Below are 19709 nucleotides of genomic sequence, written 5' to 3' on the forward strand. Positions count from 1 at the left end.
GGAGAGGAGAGTGTGAGGTGCCGGGCAGCGGTACAGAGGCATGCGCTGCAACAAGGATTTCGGGGCGGGCAGGCAGGTGGGTCGGACGGGGCTTCAGCTGCGCGGGTGAAGCGCAGTGGCAGTGGCAGGGCGAGGCTTCGGGGAGGCGGCGGTGTTTGGTAGAGAGTGGCTGAAGGGCCGGGGACGCGGGCGCCTTCTCGTGAGGCGCCGGCAGCCCTCTGACGCGAGGCAACGCTGAGTAAGAGGACCAGAATCGCGATCGAGGCGGAGGCAGGCCATCATGTTGTGGCGGAGCTGCGTGGGAACAATCCTCGATCGCGGCGCCTACCCGCAACCGGCACGGCCTCGCTCAGCGGATCGTCAGGCACGGCCAGCTCTCCTCGAGCATGCTGGCGGGCTCACGGCTCGAATTGAAGCGTTTCGGCAGTCGGCCACAGGCCTTGCTGCCACCAGCCTCGCACACGGCCATCCCAGCTTGGCGTCGTTCCGGGCGACCAGCTGGCGCCGTTGATCACCTTACACCGCCACAACGCAAGCTGGCCATCAGCCCACTTGTTGATTGGCCTGGCCGCCGCTGGAGACGCGACGCGTCTCCTGCCGCCCTGCAAGCACCGCAAGCGAGCTTCCGCCGGCCTCCAGCTCTCGGCCGCAACCCGTCAACCCGTCAACCCGTGGGCCGTGAGAGCTGGCGCGCGCGCTGGCGTCATACGGGGACGGTGAGACGTCCATGCAGGAACCACGGCTTCACGCCACGCATTCTTTTATTGACTTCTGGAAGGCGCGACGCCACCCTCCGCCCCCGCGCTGGCCGAGCTCGCGGAATCAGCCCAGCCATGCGCCTGGTGGCCGTCGCGCCGTTTGCTGCTCCCGTGGCCTTGCAGCCCGCCACACGCACGGAAAATACGAATGCTGGTGCAGCCACCTGCCACGCAGCGAAAACAAGGCAACAGGCGCGGTTCCGGACTCGACCTCCGCCGCCGGGCGGGCCAATTGCTGGTCCGCCGCGGCCAGTGTGCCACTGTGCCAGTCACATCCCCCTGCCCGTCCATGTTCCCCGGCTTCTCGCCCCCAAAATCCGATCCAGCCCAATCGCAATCTGAGCCCGCCCGTCACCCGACCACAGCCGCTCGAACAGGAGCCAACAGGGCAGCTCTAGCCGCCACCAGTGGCTGCCTGCCTGGCACTTTCCTGCCATGGCGGCAAAGCCAGCCTGTATTATTGTACGGACCGGGCACCTGTAGATCTGGAAGTGCGCGCCAGCACAAGTCGAGCGCGACATGCGTCGCGGATCACGCCTGCGAAGGGTGGAATTGCACACTGGCCGTGGCTGCCGTGGCTCGACTCAGGCCAGCCCCGTTCGTCGAGTTCCATCGCATGCGGTGAGGAAGTCCCCTCCAGCCCTCACGACGATGACATCAACTGGCATACCAAGCCACACCATGCGCCCCCTCGCCGGCGCCCTCTTAGCCGACGCCCTGACGCAAGGCTGCTCCAAGTGCGGTCCGGAACTTCTTCCAGACGGGCGCCGCTCCGCACTCTTAATCAATCGCCCCGATCCATCACGATCAAAAACTTCCTCTGGCCGGCCCTTGTGGACTAGTAGCAAGGAGCATTGCGTGCACGTCCCGTACCTTTTCACCAGCCACGCCTTCCACGTGGCCGAGGAGAGCGCCGGCTTAGTTGGGTCGATATCGACATCCACTTCGATCGCCGTACCCAACCATGCGAGTGCATGCAAACCAGGAGCACTACCACTGGAGCTGTCACGATGAGCAAAGTGGAGGCGGCTTCGAGCCAATGGAAAATGTTTCGATAGTCTCTACAAGCGTAGCGCTACGGCAAGGGACAACGCCAAGAGATAGCTGGAGGCTAACCGTATGCATGCGTCGAAACGACAAGACAAGAAAATATCTGGAGACGCCCGAGTCATCGTCTTCGAAAGTTGGAAACCTTGGACCGCCCAGAAGTCGAAGTTCAAGCCAAAGGTTCCTTTGGCTCATCAGTCCGTGATGCGCCGATTCGAAGCCTCCCATTGCAGACCCACCCAACAAGTCCCATCCCATAAAGGAAAAAGAAGACCGACCCTCAGAGATCCACTCCTCTGGAAACAATACAACCAGCCCCCATAACGTGTCCAAGGTCAAGCGCTCCTCGCACCTTTGACTTCATCGTCATTCGTCTTCCGCCTCAACTCTCACCAGGATCTCCTCCAAGAATCCCTCCAGGAACCCCTGCACGTCCTCTCCCATGCCCACCGGTGACTGGCTGTCCCATTGGTCAATCTCCGCAAAGACTCGCGCCGCTTTTCCTACCAGGCGCCGCACATTCTCATGTACTTCGCGCCGTTTCTGAGTGTCTTCTGCCGAAGAGCCGCTGGGCGCCTCAGCGCCCGAGCTGGCAGCTCGAAGATTTGTGTACGACGATTGTTTCTGTAGAGCATTGTAGTTGTAGGTCCGCCGGTGCAATGCCGCTTCCAACGCCGGCAACACGACGCCTGTCAAAGCCGTGATATCCGGGGGGTTGGCGCTGTTTCCGTTGCTGCCTGCCGTAGCGTGCGAGCTCCCGATATTCTTGAAGCTGCGGCCAAGTGATCGACTGCCATCGGAGACCTTGCGCGTTGCTGGAGCTGGCGGGACAGAGCCTCCAGGTGTTGGGAGAGGAGGTGTTGGCTTCTGTACGGCCGGCGCTGGCTTACGCTCCAGAGGGGAAGGTGAAGGCGCAATTGGTAGGAAGGTGGGGAGCGGTTGCTGCGATAGAGACGGAACCTGGCTCTGTTGCGGCCGTGGGCGCTGAGGACTACTCGAAGGAGTTGTTACACTTTGTTGCGAGGATTGGCGTGATCGGTTGGGATTGAACGGCGGGATGGGCGGGAGATTGAAAGGTGATTGCGGCAATCCAGGTGGGGGATTTGTTAGAGTCGCGTGTCGTGACGGCGTCGGAGGAAGGGAATGGTTTTCTGAGATGCTAAGAGATGGCAGATCTGACTCTACAATCGCTTGTCCAAGGTAGTCGTCAATATCCAGATCGCTTAGCCGCGACGATGGCGAGGGCAGGAGCTTTGAAAGAGACGGCTTCTCACGAGAGGGTGAGCGGGGTCCTTGTGGGCCTTGTGGCTTGACCGGAGATGGGGGTAACGGAACCTTGGCCGGCGAGAGGGGGACAAAGGATGACTGTGAAATCCGCTTCTGTGGAGAGAGGTCTCTCTGCGGTTGCGGGGCCGGCCGCACCGGACTAGTGCTCCTGACTGTTCCACTAATGGATACAGGCGCATTCTCCTCACCCGTGCTCGCGAATGCGTTCTTGCGGGGTGACGGTGGCCCTGTCTGAAGATCAGCGGCTCTGTCTGTCCGGCTTCTTGCATTCGCTGCAGCATCGTTCATTGCCTTTAAGGCGTGATTTTTGCCAGCAGGCCTGATGGTGCCAAAGTCCCACAGATCTTCGTTCACAGGTTGCCGTGGTTCGGTCTCGTTGTCCGACTCATCCGATTCACTCTCGTTTCCTTTGCCGTGCCTAGCTACCCATCGCTCATGCCGCTCAATCAATTCCGTAAGGTAGGTGGTCTTCTTGGCTTTCCGCACGAAAGGATGCTTCAGTAGGTCCTTAGCCGACGGTCTTTCCCTTGGCTCTTTTCTGAGACACAGCTCCACAAAATCCTTGAACGATCTGCTGAAACTGCCCTCGAGTTGGGGCGGCGGGTTCTTCGGGATTAGAAATAGAACCTTCATCGGATGGATGTCGGCATAGGGGGGTTCTCCATGGGCCAATTCCAAGGCAGTGATGCCCAGGGACCAGATATCAGCCTTGTGGTCATAGCCGGATTGCTTGATGACTTCTGGAGCCATCCAAAAGGGGGTTCCGACGAATGTGTTCTTCTTGGTCATGGTCGCCGAGAGCTGGCCGGACACACCAAAATCGGCCAATTTCACTTGGCCGTTCGCGCTGAGAAGAATGTTCGCAGCTGGTCATGGCGAAGTTAGACTTGCACAAAAAGGGGCGCCCATGCGACACTCACCCTTGATGTCTCTGTGCAGCTTGTTGTCGCCGTGCAGGTATTCCAGCCCCATGAGCAGCTCTCGTATGATGATGGTGATATACTCTTCCGGTATGAGGCCCGGCTTCATCAGATCTCCGCAGCTGCCACCCGAGCAGAACTCCATTATGATCCATAGGTCCGAGCCCTTCAGGTAGCTCCCGTAGTATTTGGTAACGTAGGGGCTGTGCAGCTCCGACAGGATGGAGATTTCCTGGATGATGTCGTCGACCTCGTCTTCGGCGTTCTCGACGTCTATGACCTTGATGGCTACGCTTTGTCCGGTGCGCTTGTCGACCCTACGCTGAGGTTAGAGATGAGGCGCCCGCAAAGCCGAGGGACGGGGTGGGGGCTACCCTTTGTACACCTTGCCGAAGCTGCCTCCGCCGATGCAGTTCTGCTTGGTGTACAGTGTCTCGGGGTCGACGCTCCCGCTAGTGCTGTACATGGCGGCCATGCTGGCGCGGCGCGGACGGTGGGGAGGCGGAGTCGCAACGTTCGGGAGTGGACAGCAGAGCAGGCGCGGAGGGCATTCGACACGCGAGCGGAGGCGGTCGGGTTCCACACACGGAGCGCGTTGTCTTGGGCGCACTGGCGGTCGGGCAGCCGGGCGGGCGAGGGTAGACGATAGCGGGCGGGCAGCGGTTCGGGATGTTGATATACTTGCTCGAGAGGGTTAGCCAGCCGGTGGAGCAGGCAGCGGTCGTCGAATTGAGCCCTTGCACGCAGCAACAGGCGCGCGATTGGTCGAGTGAGCGGGCAGCTCCCGTGGTGGCGCGGGGACTGAGAGTGGGTGACCGGGGAGCCAAGCGGCGGATGTAAACAAAGGATGCACCAGCTCGACGCGACCGCGGCTGGCGCTATAACTGGGACGCGGCAGCCCGGCTGTCGCAGGCTCGCAGGCTCGCAGGCTCGCACGTTCGCACCCGCGCGCGCGTGAAGACGACAGTGCGGAGGCCGCTGACGTCGATGCGGTCTGGACGGCCATGGCTGGCGGGCCACAGAGTGCGCCGCGCCCCGTCGTGTTGCGCTGGCGAGCAGCCGGCAGCAGATGCTGGACTGGCCGAGCTTGGCGGGCAGCATTCTTCCGCGCGAGCCCACGCCGTACCTAGTACTGACAGGAACAAGCCAGTTGCAGACAGCCATAGCTGCGGATCCGCCGCGCGATCCAATTAGGCCGTGGGATATATAGCTAAGACTACGCTCCACCCCGTCCCGCCTTGCAGTCTATAAACCTAAACCCGCCCCGATTGCTACATGCTTCGCTTGCAAATGCAGAATAATAATAGAACGATCAATAGATAGCAAATGCGCCAGCCCGTCCTTCATCGTCTGCGCGGCGCCTCCTCCGTCAACTCGCTTTCGTCCTCTTCTTCCACCGGCGCCGGCGTGTTCCTCTGCTTCCTCCTCTCAGGCCGCCGGCGCCTGTTGTAGCTAATGTTGCTTGCCGAATCGTCAGGAGCCAGCTCCGATCTCTCGTCAAGGCCGTCGTCCGTCTCCGTGTCCCACCCGCCACCTCCCCAGCCTCCGATGCCCGAAGCTGGAGTTCCAAGTCGGACCTCGACACCGCCATCCATGGATCCGCGCCGCGCTTGCGCCGCCATTGCAAGGCCAGCGCTACGTTCGCGGAGGGCTCTGCGAACCCCCTCAGCCTTGCAGTGAAGTGCCTCAAAAGCATCCTCGAGCGCTTCCATCCCCAAGAAAATCTCACGCTCCACCTCAGCAAGCGTAGCAATTTCCACTTCTTCATCCATCTGAACCGGCGCGCCAAAGGAACCTGGTGCCGTTGATGCTGATCTCGCAATTCCGGGGTTGCTATTCTGGAAAGGCGTGGGTCCACGAGACGGCCCGCCACCCATACTGAAGGGGGTCGTGGTTCGCGACAACGGCGTGGCTGTTGGTCCACGAGAGATGGTTGACCCCGCAGAAGCACCAGGTGGAATGGGTCCTTCCGCACCGCTCCACAAAAACCCGTCGAACCTACCTGAGATAAGGATTTCCCACTCCCCGCTGCTTACTGCAGCTAGTGTAGCTAGGACTGAGTGGAGCATCGGGTATTTGAGCAGGAAGATTGCACATTCGGGGTCGCGTGGGGGCTTGCTTAGGCGATAGAGCCTTTGCAGAGCAACGGCAGTCTTGGCCAGGAGGTCAGGTCTCGGCACGTTGAGCGGGGTCGGCGTCCGGGAGGCTGGAATCGTGCTCATTCCCCTGAGTAGAGCTGTGAAAACGGGGCGCTTCTCTGCTTCCAAATGCGTGAGCATGGCAAAAGTGAGTGTCTCATCATCAACTTCTTGCGGGGGGCTGGTCGGGAATTCTGGCTGCGTAGCCAGCCAGTTTTGGACGGCTTGCTTTGTCTTCTTGCTCTGCTTGATGTAGTGGTCACGGTATTCCTCAGGAACATCGATGTCGAGCTTTTGCATTGGCGCTGCCTGGTTGAAACCAGCAATTCCAAGACCACCGGCATCTGTGTCAATTGAGAACGGGGGCCAAGGAGGCAGTTCTCGTCGGCCTGAGACAAATTCCAGGATCTCTCCCCAGCTAACGCCAGTTTCTTCGTCAGTTGGCTCCACCTCATCTGATTTCAGCCGGCATATCACGCAACGACAGACCTCCGAAGAAATGTCGCGAGAGAAGACTGCTTCGAGTCTGTCTAGCAATCGCCGTGCCACAGAGCGATATCCTGTAGCAACGGCCACGGAGCCGTTCTTCGACATGACGAGATTGTAGTCTTCCAGAATTCTCTGGAACGGTGCAAAAATATGTTGCACTGATTCGGCTGGCCGAGGCCGGCTTCCCGGTGAGCCGTAGTGGGGCTGAAAGGATCCTAGCGGGGGCTCTATAGCTGCTACAAGTGTTTTGGGGATTGTGTGGGAGAGACCTCCGTTTTGTAACAGATAGTCTACACGTGGAACATCGGCAGGCATAACCATAGGAGGCGGCGGCGGCGGCGGCGGCGGCGGCGGCGGTGGAGGAGCGTTCATGCCTCCGCCCCAGAGATCTGCGGACGGAGCGCGAGAGTCCGGTCCCGAGAAAACTTGTACCATCGGCGTGCCCTTTTGGCCGGCTGGAACATTTGCAAAAGCGGGGTGGATGGCAGTTGGTGTGCGAGGGGATGAGTCAATGACTGACGGGGAGGAGTTCGGGATTGGGTCTCGTCGTACTCTGGTTTGATCCGGGGCGATTGAGGTAGCATCGGAGTCCGTAGTCGAGTGAGTTCCACTGACGGTTCTCTGCGATCTCGCCGTCGAGGTGTCAGAGGGCGGTTTCCGCGGATGCGCTGGATGGCGAGCGGTGCGTGGCTTTGAGCCTGAGCCGTCAGAGTCCTGAGAGTCTTCATCTAGCGGGATGGCCTGGCGCAAACTCGATTTTGACGTCGCCATCTTTGGACCGGCGCCACGGCGCGAATCTCCACCTGCACTGCGCCTTCCGCTCGAACTCCGCCGCCCGCTCTCGCTTCTCTTCCTGCTCTCCTTGTCTGACCGCTGGCTGCCCCCGGATTTCCTTATGCTATTACCGCTGCCCCTCCTCCTCAGGTCAGGTTCGTCGGCAGTCAAAGGCGGGCTCGGGGGAGCAGCAGTAGCACGAGCAGCAGCTGTCGGCCTCGGAGACCGGCGGCCGTCTTTGGACGAGCCACCCAAGTCGGTAGGGTCTGGGGTATAGAGCGGCTTCCCCGCCTTCGGGTCGTCGGTGCGTGGCTCTAGCGACTCACGGCTGTGGGCCTTTGAGAAGGAGGGATAAGTGCTGCTGGAGGCAGGCGAGGCGGAGGGCCGACGGTCCAGCTCAGGGACCAGCGACATCTTCTTGGGGTGGGTGTGTGAACGGGTGGGGTGAGAGCGGTCTCGGTCTCGGTCTGCGGCGTCGCGCAGGCGGTCCTTGGAGCGCGACTTTTTCCTGTGCGAGGGCTTCCGCACGGCGTGGCGGTCCTTGTCCCTGGAGCGCGAGGAGTCGAGGTCGGAATCGCGGTCCTTCCGGCGGCGACGGGCGTCGGGATCCTTGGAGCTCATGGTCGCGGTGCGGCGAGGTTGCACTTGGCGGGCCGTGAGGGCAGAAGTCTCGCGCGGCTAGACACAGGGCGGGAGGGCGGTGATTGGCGGTGAGGGCAGCAGGGAGCGGGATCAGCGCATTGCTGCGGTGTTCCTGGGCAGGCCCGTCGACGTGGGCAGCGCTTCGCGGGCTGTTGGGGGCGGAGCCAGCCCGAAGTCGACGTGAATTGGGCGCGGGCGAGGGTCGCTGCGCAGCGCTGGCGGCCGCTCCACACGTCACAGCCCAGGGTCACGGGCCCGCATCGCGACGAGCACCTCGCACCCACACACCCGTGTGCCCGCTCTCCGCCTGCCCTACCCGCAGGCCCCATCCCACGCCCACGCTGGATCAGCACCGCGCGTCATCCTCCCGCCCCAGCCTGCCACGCCTGCGTCTGCACTCCCAACCCGGCCCGCCCGCCCTGGTCGATCTCGGCGCCCCGGCTAGCTCCCTCGTCCTCCGGCCATCCTCCGTCCTCCAGCCAGCGTCCCCAAGCACTTCGTACTGCTGCACATGCAACGTCCCACGGCAGCTGCACAAGATACATATGTACGCCAAGCCTACTCGGCCCAAAGGGGCTGCCGATGCTGGATTTGCGCGCCTTCCGACGGAATCTACCGCCGACGTTGACCTGTCGACGGCTCCCGGGGTCTTCACATGCCAAAGCCTAGTCTGACGGCTGGACTGGATGTGCGCATTACCTCTTTGGGCCAATGTGAACGTAGTAACCGCGTTCAGCATGGCAGTCCTCGGTTGCGTTTCCTTTCCTTTCGATTGGCAGCTGCCTCCCGGAAGACTCTGGAGCGTTGCTCTTGCATCGCTGCTCCTGTTCCGCTGTCGGTCGTTACCTCTATCCATGTAGCCTGCTACCACACGCCCCCAACCCCGGCATCAATACTCGTGGGATCAACCCTCCACTCTTCCTAGGTTTACCCGCTCTCTCCCCACTCTTCTTCGCAGACCTCTGCCAGAGGCTCGTACGCCGACAACGTCTTCGTCAATATTCCTTTCTCGAGGGGTCGCTGGTTCGGCCTCTGCGTCCGCTCCTGCAGCGCTCAAGCAACCCAGGGCTCACATTCTTCACGGGTCAAACACTTCTACCAGCTCTGACCCAGCCATACCCGCTTCAGTCGCTGCAACGTGCCGATCGAGGCTGCCCTCGCGTTACTCTTCAATGAACAAGCTTCCTTGCGAGATCGTGCTGCAGGTCTTTGAATACCTCTCGCCTATCGACTTCAATGCCGCCCGCCACACGTGTCGAAGCTGGATGGAAGCAAGTCTGGATCAACGTCTGCTCTCGTGCATGCTTCGACGAGGGGGCTGGTGGTCTGGCGTCTACACCGCTCTCTGGGCGCAAACCAGCACTGTATCTGACGCATGGACACTCAGTCGACATCTTGCTCGGCAGTGCGCCCTCACACCTGGCTGGACGGGAAATGGCTTGGAGGACTTGTCTTTTCCCACGACTGCTCCCCGCGCCGGCGACCGTTCCAGCTTTGTGGAACGGTGCCAGGCTGATTTTACTGAACTCGCCAGTGGCTATGGCGAATCAGCAAAGCAAGATGATCCACAGCTCCTCTTTGCCACCAGTGTCTGCGGCAAATTCATCCTAGTGGCTGAGGCGGCCGTGGTATACATATATTCTCCTGAGGAGGCTGACCTTCGCCCAATCACCAGCGTAACGTGCCCTCGCAAAGTTCTTGCCATGAGCATGGATGCTTCCGCAGGTCGACTTGCGATCGCTACGCTTTTAGACGGGCGTATGGGTCTCGTCTGCGACTTGAATCTGGAAAATGAATCCATCAAGGTAGCCAAGCCACTCGAGCCTGGGGCCTTTGCGAACGGCTCCTCTGGACACCGCACCACTGTAAAGTCGTCAATATCCACAAGCAGATTGTATCCGCGAGATGACCAAGCCGCGGCCATCGAGCAGGACACTGAGCACCACAAGCCGGCTTTCGACACTGTCAATGTCCGCAGTGGCGGTATGGATGCTACGCTCCATGGGATCGGCGATCCTGTCAGGTACACGCAGAACCTCGTGAACCAGACCTGGAACGATCATATCACTGCCTCGTCCCCGACTTCGTTAGATTCAACATCCCTCAGCAAGCACGATTACATGCCAATGTGCAATGGACCACGTATCGTTTACCGCCAGTTGTGCTCGCAGGAAGACCCACCCCGAAGTGTTGCTCTATGTCCACAACGGCGCAGTGTAGCTTTTGGGTGTGCTGGCGGCATTGAGCTTCATTGGGTTGACAAACAGACTGGGCAGGATCTGCATCGTTGGTTTCCTATTTCTTCCCCTAGCGATTACCTATTCTTTCTTAATCCGAGGCCAGGTACGTCTGATACTGGCGCTGACATAACGAACAGTGCAACGGGAACAGCTGATGCGAGATCACAGGCATCGATTTCACACATAAGCTTCGTATTATTTCTAGCATTGCTCACCCTGAAGATCGTCCGGCCATCCACAAGCACTTCTCTCAGTACGCACATCCTACGCCATTCTCCTGGGCTTATCGTACTCCCGGGTCTGGGTCATGGCGACGATTAACGCCGGGCGCTCATGACCACTACCGCGCCCTCCCGTTATCGGACGGATACCATCATCTTTTCATAGATCCAGAAACATCACTTCTACACCTTGGCAGCGATGCACCGCTTGGTGGTCTCACCAAGCTGATTCGAAAAGTTTTTTTGCTGCCACCAAATCCCGGGATGGTCCCAAGGTGCTACGCAGTAGGCGCGAACTTGCAGGAGGGTGCTCGAATAGTCGCCTGCTTCCATCGTCCGCAATCTGAAGGAGTAGATGAGTTGTCTGCAACCTCTTCGGATATCAATTGTCCTCACAGAACCCCCAATGGAGATGTGGTGATGTTTTATTCGGTTCCTCCAGATTTCCTTCTGTCCTCTCAGCTAGAGCTTGGAATGGATTGCTGGACACAGCATGGATGTAATTGCATAACAGCCTCTTCGTCATCTTCTCAGCCGAAAAACCGTTGCGACAGCAGTTCTTGGCTCGACTGGTGGCCGGATAAGGATGAAGACGCCCTTGGCCCCATGCTTCCGCAGCAGCGTGGCGCTCCCTGGCCGCTGCGACTGAAGGGAGTGTCTCTCGGGAAGTCAGACGCGGACTGCGTGGCACTCGCCGTAAACGAGACACCGGAGCTGACCGTGTGGGTGATTGCAAGCAATGGGAAGGCAAGAGCTTGGGTCATGGGTCATGGGAGGCCCCGAGTGATAAAGAAGAGTTACATTGCAAACGATGGCCGGGTTATGAACAGGGGCTCTGAAACAGACTCGCAAGAGGGAAGTGGAGATGATGAAGACTCTGCCGGACTGTTTGGCATGTTCGATGACTTTGATGGAGAACACAGCGTAGCTGGGGAACCGGACGAGGAGTACGATGACAAGGCGTCTTCTGTCAGCTCAATTGGATAGGGCACTGTCACATGCCCGTCGGGCTTAAGTGTCGAACGACAGTAATTAGAAGGATTCCTGCAGTAGAATACGCTATCAGAACCTTGTTGGTTGTCAAAGGAATGTTAGAACAAACCTACGATTGGTATCTTCGGTTCATACATACAGGCTCAAAGCAACCTGGGATCAGAACTCAATCAGCCCGCGAAGCGAGGCTTCGAGATGCGAGTCGACAGCCTTACCGCATAGACTGTTTGGCTCCTTACAGTGATTATTCGGAAGTGGAAAGGCCCCGAAAAAGCAGTCTGCCTTCCCTCTGCCCTTTCCTTGACTTCGATGTTACAAGCAGGTTTTCTCTTGTCCTTGCTCACGTTGCCTAGGTAAGCGCAAACACGGCTGCCAGCCTGAAATGGGCGAAGATATAGTTCCCCGAATGCCAAGCATTGGGGGACAGGAATGGATGGCCGGTGTGGGGCTGTCGGCACACACGAGGTTTTGAGTGACGGTCGGTGGGTCACGTCCCCCATGTTCCCTCTATTTCCGTGCGCCTAGCGCCTTTTCTTCGGATGCTTGCTATACTGCAAAGCTATAAGCGTTATGCAGGGGAGCAGCACGCTAGGTACGGGCTACTAAACGCTCAGGCCCCGTATATAGGTAGCACCCTTCCGCACGTGTGATGGCGGGATTCTCCGGGTAAAGCGTCTAGGCATGCGCATTGCGGGCCAGCTCCAACTGCTCACAAGCTAATGAGGTAGGATCACCTGCCTATGAGAAGAATGATGGGATGACGAGGTACGGTCAGTTCAGGCCCGTCTCCCATGGGCCGATAATAACGCGTTCATTTTAGGTATTGTCCCAGTAGGAGGCACTTGCGCCCGCCTACGAGAGGCGACTTGTATGGTGGCATAAGTGAGCCAATTGGACGGGAAGGAGGATGGGGTCTTGGAATCAAAGCGAGTCTCAGGCAATATAGGTGCACTTGAAAAGACAATTGAGATGTGCTCCTAACATCAACGACGGTCACACTTGAGAAGGAATGGCTCCTTTTTTATTTTATTTTTTTTGGGAGAGGTGGCAGATACTTGCATCTCGGCAGTTATTTTAGGCCTGCGTAGAATGAAGGCTTATTGCATACTTGGCGGCATCAGTCATCCATGTGTCACACTATGGGATGTTCCAAGTTTTGCGGCAGATTCGGAGCGCGGCGAAGGGCCTCAGTCTAGTTGCATCCAGACCTGGAAGGAAATTGATCTATCCCACCAATCACGATCCAAAACATGTGTACTTTGGCATGGCTTGACGTAAACGCGACGAAGAAGGTTGTGTAGTGGCTTGCTAGCTTTTTTTTGTTTTATTTTTCTGCGCGGGGGCGTGGAGGGCTCCGCCTACAGCCTGCGCCATACAAGCGCACTCGTAAATATGGCGCAAGGCATCCTGACATTATTTCGGTTCCAGCTGAAAGATCACCAGATCCGCCCGAAAGGCTCCCAGGAAATTTCTGGTCGACCCCGACGTCCGAGGCCAACACCAGATGGCTGCGCCACCAGCTACTCAAGCCGACGGAGAGATATGAGCCGAGCCGAGCGCGCACCGGCCCTTTCGAGATGAGAAGCACCATGCGGCACGGGCGTTGTTGAAGCTTTGAGGCCCGGAACAGGGCCCGCGTCTGTCTGCCTCAAGCGACGGTATCCATGATAAGCTGTCGACGCCACTTTCGAGGAGCGGACCGATTGAGCGGCATCAGAAAATTGATGCGCGATATCCGAGGGCTGCGGCGGTGGCGAAGGCGGCGATCTTCGCTGTTTGGCCCGAGTCTTGCGCCGACATCATGACAGCACCCAGATTCCAGGCTCGTCGCGACAGTGGAAGTGAGCCAAGGGATGCATCGTGTCCAGGCCGGCCGCGCAGCTCGTAACGCAGTGGGTCCATACCGCATCGTGAGCCAGCATCCGGATCTATTATTATTATTGGTGTCTGACGGGACATGTCGAAGCCCGCCCTGAGACGGGCGCTACTGCGCGCGGGGAGGGCGAGGGGCCGACGCCAGGGCCTCGTGGTGCTGGCGCTGATGCTGATGGACGCGGTGGAAATTGGTCGTCGGCTGCTGCTAAGTGCGATTGAAATTGCAGCCTCGACCCAACACGGCGCTAGGCACCCGCTCCGGGGCGCGGTGGCCCGCAGAGCAAACAGATGCGTTGCAGGACGACGACGAGGCACCGCGATGCCGCGATGCCGCGATGCACATGTTGCCCGAAGCGGCGCACCTGAGCAGGCCGGGCTGCACGGCCGCCACCACTGCTTCCACATGCCTGCGCCGCGCCACAACGGCAATCATCGGCTCCGCCCCGTCGCGTCGAGGACCGCATTGGTGGTGCATGGGCGGAGCGGCGCGGGCCAGCAGGCGTTGCGAAATAGGGCCGGCCAGGGCGCGCGCACGAGCTCGCAGGCCCATGATCACAGCAGGCTCACATGGAAGTTGCCCGGTGGTCGGCCGGCCGGCGCGCTGCTCCTCCCTCCTCCCTAGGTAGGCCCCTAGGTAGGTGCCTGGGTAGGTGCCTGGGTAGGTCCGTAGGTCCCTAGTAGGTCCTCGCAGGCTGGCCGTTCTCGTCGACGTGCATCCGGCTTGTGCCGGGCGCGTTCTGGACCGTGCCGCCGGGCAGCTCGAATTCTGCGCGGCGGCGAGCGATCGCAATGAGCAGCAGCACCCCTTGACGTGGTGTGGGCGGCGCGGAGCTGCAGGCGCGGGCAGCCCACGGCGGTCACACTCGCGGTGGGACGGGCAGCCAATGGCCGGGCAGGCGTGGGCAGGCGTGGAGATCACAGCCGCGCCGGGAGGGTCAGATGGTTGGAGGTTGGACTTGCGACGCGACGCCCCGGGGCGGGCGCGGCCAATCAGGCGGGCGCAGGCGGTGGGCTCGTGTGATGAGCAGGGGAGCGGCCTGAAGAGGCAGCATTATGAGCTGGGCGGCGTGGTGTTTCAGGATCGCCTGTGATGCGCCCTTGACGAACCGCCCGCAACTCGCCTTGGCCTGGTTCCTGCAGCGCGCCCATTCGCCGCGGCGCAGCGCACAGGCGCGTCAGAGGTTGTGCTGATCTGAGGCCAGCCGAGCGCCTAACTCGAGACCATCTGCAGCGCCCCAGCACCCCACAGCGAGACAGCTGGCTGTCGCAAAGCCCGTCCGCCGCACGATATGCCGCTTCGGGCCTGCACCGTGCCCGCCTAGCCTGGTTTGAGCCGCCGGTGGAGTCGCGCGCGCGCGCAGCAGCGGTGCAGCGGTGCATGCTCGGCCTGGGCGCCATCCCGGCCCATATGCCTCTGGATATGGAGCTGCCATGCTCTTCACCATCTCCCCCGTCCTCCAGCCAAGTCCGCCCGACACGCCGTCGTCGTCCGCTGCCTGCGCCAGTCGCAGCCGCCGCCAGCGAACCCTCCGCCGCCGAGCCTCCACCAACCCAGCGCCCGCGGCCTCTCTCGGCGCATGCACCTCGACCCAATTCTGCACTCTCTCCCAACCCTCGGCCAACACCAACGCCTGACGCACCGCGTGCCCAACCCGCCCTGCGTCGACGCCTCCTCCCCGCCGCGCTCGCCGCGCGCTGCTGCTGCTGCTGCCGCCGCCGCCGCCGCCGCCGCCGCCGCCGCTGCCCACCACGCTCTGCCCGCCAATCCAGCGCCTCCACGACCACCCGCTCGCCAAGTGCTGGACGCCCTATTGGCCACCGCGTGTCTTGCTCGAGCCGCCGCGCCAAAGAGCGACAGACACGAGCCGCGCTCCACCTCCCGTCTGCGCGACGCCCAGCACCACCGTCAGCAGTACCGCGCCGGAACCGTCTTCATATGCGCAGCCGCGATCCGTTCCCGTCACGCTGCTCGCATCCGCCGGCCTCTCCCCTCCGTTTCCCCCTACCTCCGTAATGCCCGCGTCCAAGCCCGTTAATATCGCCGACTCCCGGCACAACGCCGTGCGCAACACTTCCATAGACTCTGCCGTCTCCTCCATATCCTCCAATGCCTCTGCCGCCAACCTCAAGTCGTCCCAGTCCATGGCGAATGCACAAGCGCCCGACTTTGCCGCCCTGATACAGGCTGCAGGCTCTCCGGAGACGGCGTTATATAATCTGTGGCGCGAGAAGCAGAGCCTGGAGAACCACAACCAGCAGCTATGGCGGATCGTCACCAAGCAAAAGGACATGGTGGTGGGCCTGAACAAAGACTTGGAGCGTGCTCTAAAGGACCGAGAGCGCTATCGCAAGAAGCTGAAGGAACATCTTGCCCAAGTGCCGCCTTTGCCACATGCGGCGCAAAGAATCGACGTTCCAGATCGGGAGCACAGCGCTTCGCCGGCCTTGAGCGAAGCGCAAGAAGCCGTCTTGAACGGCAGGAACATCAGCACGCCGGATGTGATTCCTGACAGCGTGCGCGCTTTAAATCCCAAGCTTTCAGTCGAGCAGAACGCGCTGGCTGGCCAAAACTCTTCCGACGGCGGTTCGCTCCCGCTGTCTGCAGAGTCGCCTCCGATCCAATCTGCTGATTCCGCATCCGCTGAGGCTTCCGTGAAGGATCCAGCCAGCAGTGAGCCCTCGCCATTTGATGGCTCTGCCTCAACCGGCGAGTCGCGAGGTGGTGCAAACGAGCCTCCTGCAAGTGATCCGGCACGGCCGAGCGACCTTCGTCTCAGAACGCTGCGCGAGGAGGCCGTCGGTAGTGGTTCGCATGCTTCTTATGACGATGCTGTATCACCCAAGACGACCGTCGCTCACTCGTCGTTTCATACCAAGACTCCTTCACTTTCGCTGACCGCCCCCACTCCTGTTCTAGGTTCCAGTGGCCTCCCCAGCCCTGAGGAACGCTCCCAACGAAAAGCGCCGCCTGCACCTCTCATACTCTCGCAGCCCCAGCGCCAGAGCGAAAACGTACAGCAGCCACCTCCCGAAAACCCCCATTCTGACTCCGAATATGGCGAAATCTCAGAGGTAGATGAAATGCCCGTATTTCAGCGTGGGCGAAAAAAGACTCGGGAGGAGGACGACAAACAGCGCGAACTGCTCGTGCAAAAGGAGCTCGAGGAGCGAAGTAGCTCGAAGAAAAGCAAGAGCAAAAGCAAGAGTAAGAGCAAGAGCAAGAGCAAGAGCAAGCCAAGCCAGGACCAGTCGCCCCCGGAAGACACGGCTAAGCTTGTTGCTTCGGTATCCCGATCGCCAGTCGGACTTGGGCTGCCGAGTTCTCCCCGTCTCGCTCAGGCTCCCGGTTCTATCAACGCGCTGCTCAGCCCTGTCAGCTCCGACGGCTCCATGATTGCTCAGCGTAGCATCAGCACTCCTCTCATGAGCCCCGGTCTACCTATAAGCCCGCGTCCGGGCGACCGACCCCCAGGTGCACCAACCCCTCGTCTCCCCAAACAGGAGATCGTGTCCCCTCCCATGTCCCCTCGTGGCGCCAATGGCTTGCCACTTTCTCCACGCGCTCCGAGAGGCCCAATTCCCTTGCCCCCGCAAACACCGCTTGCTGTTGCCTCGCCCCATCTCGCACGTGCCGAGCAGTACCAGCCGCAGCCGCAGAACGAATCCGAGAGACTTGCAGTGCCCATGACCGGTTATTCGAGCTCTGAATCGAACAAGGGTAGTTCCAATGGATCGGAACCAGCATCTCCGGACGGCATCAGTCGGGAGCTGGTATCGGAACAGTACCCGCATCTTCTTCTGCCGCCAAATGCTCTGCCGGGCATTCAGGCCAAGGTCTTCTCTTCTCGCTTACGTCCATCCCGCCACAGTTTCATGGCTCCCAGCCCGTCCGAGGAAGATCCGGTTTTCATTCTTGCCATTCATTCTCGCTCGGATGGGAAGCAGCTATGGCGTCTCGAGAAAACAATAAACGCTCTACCGGCGCTGGACCAACATCTGAAGAAGCTTTGCGAATTCACCGGCCAGCTTCCGGACCGAAGCTTGTTTACCGGCCACGCCCCCTCGAAGATAGACGCGCGGAGGGCGGCTCTGAATGCTTATTTTGACAAGATACTTGATACGCCTATGGGCGAGAGGGCTGCCTTGGTTCTCTGCGAATTCTTTTCGACGGACGCTTTCGGTGCTGAGCTGGAGCCTCCACGGTCTTCAACCCTTTCTGTTCCTGAAAATCCAACTGCGCCACCGACGAAGAACACCAAGGAGGGCTATTTGACCAAGCGTGGCAAGAACTTTGGCGGCTGGAAGGCTAGATACTTTGTGCTCGAGGGCACCGAGTTCCGGTATTTTGAGTCGCCTGGAGGGCCTCTGCTCGGCTCCATCAAACTCCAAAATGCCCAGATCGGACGACAAAACCCGAGGAACAAAGCGAATCAGCAAGACGACGAGATGAGGCATGCTTTCCTGGTGCTGGAACCCAAACGCAAAGATCCAACCACCAAGGTTTCGCATATCCTGTGCGCCGAAAGCGATGATGAAAGAGATGCTTGGATCGACGCCCTCCTTCAGCACGTGGAATCGACCGAGGACAAGAGCCAGCAAGCTTCAGGCGAGATCATGGGCGAGCCTGGTTCTGCTCGCAGCAACGAGTCTGGCCAGGAGTCTCAACACAGCGGCTCACAACGGGAGAAGAAGCGAGAAAGAAGCCTGGAGAGAATGAGACAGCTCGAATCAGTCCAAGGAACAAGCTACGAGAGCACTGTGGCGGCTGACGCGCCAATCATGGTCGGCAGAGAAGGTGTACCTTCCCCTCCGTTGGGGGGGTCTTTCCCTCCAGCAGACCGTGTTATTTCGGGTCCCACGAATGGTGCTGTAATCCAGAACGCCGAGCTTTGGGGCAACAGATCTTTGGTCACGCAAACTCCGCTCAAAGACAAAAAGCGAAGCATTTTCGGGTTCGGTGGTGGACGGGGGCGGTCGTCCACGGACCTCGCACCTGGACAGGGCCAGGGAGGCTTCGGACAGGGCATGCCCCCGCGTCAACCGACGCCTCAGCAAGGCAGGCCAGTTTGGGGCATCCCTCTCGCCGAGGCGGTTGAGGCCACTCAGCCAGAAGGAGTCGACGTCCTTCTTCCCGCCGTCGTTTACCGTTGTCTTGAGTACTTGAAGGCAAAGAATGCCCATCGTGAAGAGGGTATTTTCAGGTTGAGCGGTTCGAACATCGTCATCAAGGCGCTTCGGGAACGGTTCAACACGGAACGTGACATTAGACTCTTGGAAGGCGAGTACTACGATGTTCACGCCGTGGCCTCGTTGCTGAAGTCGTACCTGCGCGACCTGCCCGTCTCAATACTGACGAGGGAGCTTCACCTGGACTTCCTCAAAGTACTTGGTATGTCCCCGAAATGTTTTTTGTGACAGCCATGCAGCTAACGATGGACACAGAGATGGATCAAAGGTCCGAGAAGATCGATACGTTCAATATGCTGGTTCACAAGCTGCCGCCTGTCAATCTGGATTTGCTGCGCGCTCTTTCATCGTTCTTGATCGACATCACAAACAACTACGACATCAACAAGATGACGATCCGAAATGGTGAGCTGCACAGGCCGTCTCGTTGGTTGACCGTTACTGACTCTGGGCAGTCGGGATTGTCTTCTCTCCCACGCTCAACATCCCGGGACCGCTCATCTCGTTCTTCATCACCGATTACCACGACATTTTCGGCAGCGCCAAGGACGAAGCGACGTCCCCTATCCGAGAGATCACTGTGTCGGCGCCGCTCACTCCTGAATCGGTGCGGTCTCCGCGGCATCAGATGTTCTCGGATCTCCCGACGCCGGCGTATCAAGGCACGTTCCAGGAGCAACACAAGCAGCAGCAGCAGCAGCAGCAGCAGCAGCAGAGCGTGGGATCTTCCAACTACGACACGGGTTTCATTCCGATGCAGCCCAGCTACGACAGTGCAGGGTATGGGTACGGAGAGGGGTACGGAAGCCTGAACAGCGCGGCGCTCGCGCCGTCGACGTCGCGGGAGGCTCGAGCTCGCAAGAGGGAAAGCGGAATGCTCCTGATGAACATGGGGCTTGGCGGGCAGCGGAAGAGCTCGCTGCAGAGACTGAGAGAAGAGCCGGGCATGGTGCAAGAAGAGAGCGCATTCGAATGAAGACGGCAAACGGCACTTCAACGCTGAAACGACACTAAGAAGGCATTTTCCAGGCACCACCGCTTCAACCACCCCTTGCGGCCCCGGGCGGCTCCGGGGACCATGTACATGAGGATTCGTCGGGGGGCACTTATTTTTCTTTTCGTTTCGCCAGGCTGTGCT

General features: G+C 59.9%; 4 protein-coding genes across 4 annotated transcripts; 2 read left to right on the top strand and 2 right to left on the bottom strand.

The window, feature by feature from the left end:
* Nucleotides 1-2171: 2171 nt before the first annotated feature.
* On the bottom strand, nt 2172-4487 carry BKCO1_3600017 (pkinase-domain-containing protein; the record flags this gene model as incomplete). The annotated part of the gene is made up of 3 exons (XM_020274883.1): nt 2172-3958; nt 4013-4329; nt 4387-4487. The coding sequence occupies 3 exons, from the start codon at nt 4485-4487 to the stop codon at nt 2172-2174; spliced, it is 2205 nt and encodes a 734-aa protein (XP_020128982.1).
* Nucleotides 4488-5355: 868 nt separating this feature from the next.
* Nucleotides 5356-8034, bottom strand: BKCO1_3600018 (5-methylcytosine g t mismatch-specific dna; the record flags this gene model as incomplete). Its single annotated transcript, XM_020274884.1, has 1 exon — nt 5356-8034. One exon carries the CDS (start codon nt 8032-8034, stop codon nt 5356-5358), a length of 2679 nt encoding a protein of 892 aa, XP_020128979.1.
* Nucleotides 8035-9227: 1193 nt separating this feature from the next.
* Nucleotides 9228-11503, top strand: BKCO1_3600019 (f-box domain-containing protein; the record flags this gene model as incomplete). The annotated part of the gene is made up of 2 exons (XM_020274885.1): nt 9228-10398; nt 10464-11503. 2 exons carry the CDS (start codon nt 9228-9230, stop codon nt 11501-11503), a joined length of 2211 nt encoding a protein of 736 aa, XP_020128978.1.
* Nucleotides 11504-14961: 3458 nt separating this feature from the next.
* On the top strand, nt 14962-19547 carry BKCO1_3600020 (uncharacterized protein; the record flags this gene model as incomplete). The annotated part of the gene is made up of 4 exons (XM_020274887.1): nt 14962-15415; nt 15465-18773; nt 18827-18976; nt 19027-19547. 4 exons carry the CDS (start codon nt 14962-14964, stop codon nt 19545-19547), a joined length of 4434 nt encoding a protein of 1477 aa, XP_020129028.1.
* Between the last annotated feature and the right edge of the window lie 162 nt (nt 19548-19709).

Source organism: Diplodia corticola, assembly GCF_001883845.1.
Source record: "Diplodia corticola strain CBS 112549 chromosome Unknown scaffold36, whole genome shotgun sequence".
Taxonomy (NCBI): Eukaryota; Fungi; Ascomycota; class Dothideomycetes; order Botryosphaeriales; family Botryosphaeriaceae; genus Diplodia; species Diplodia corticola.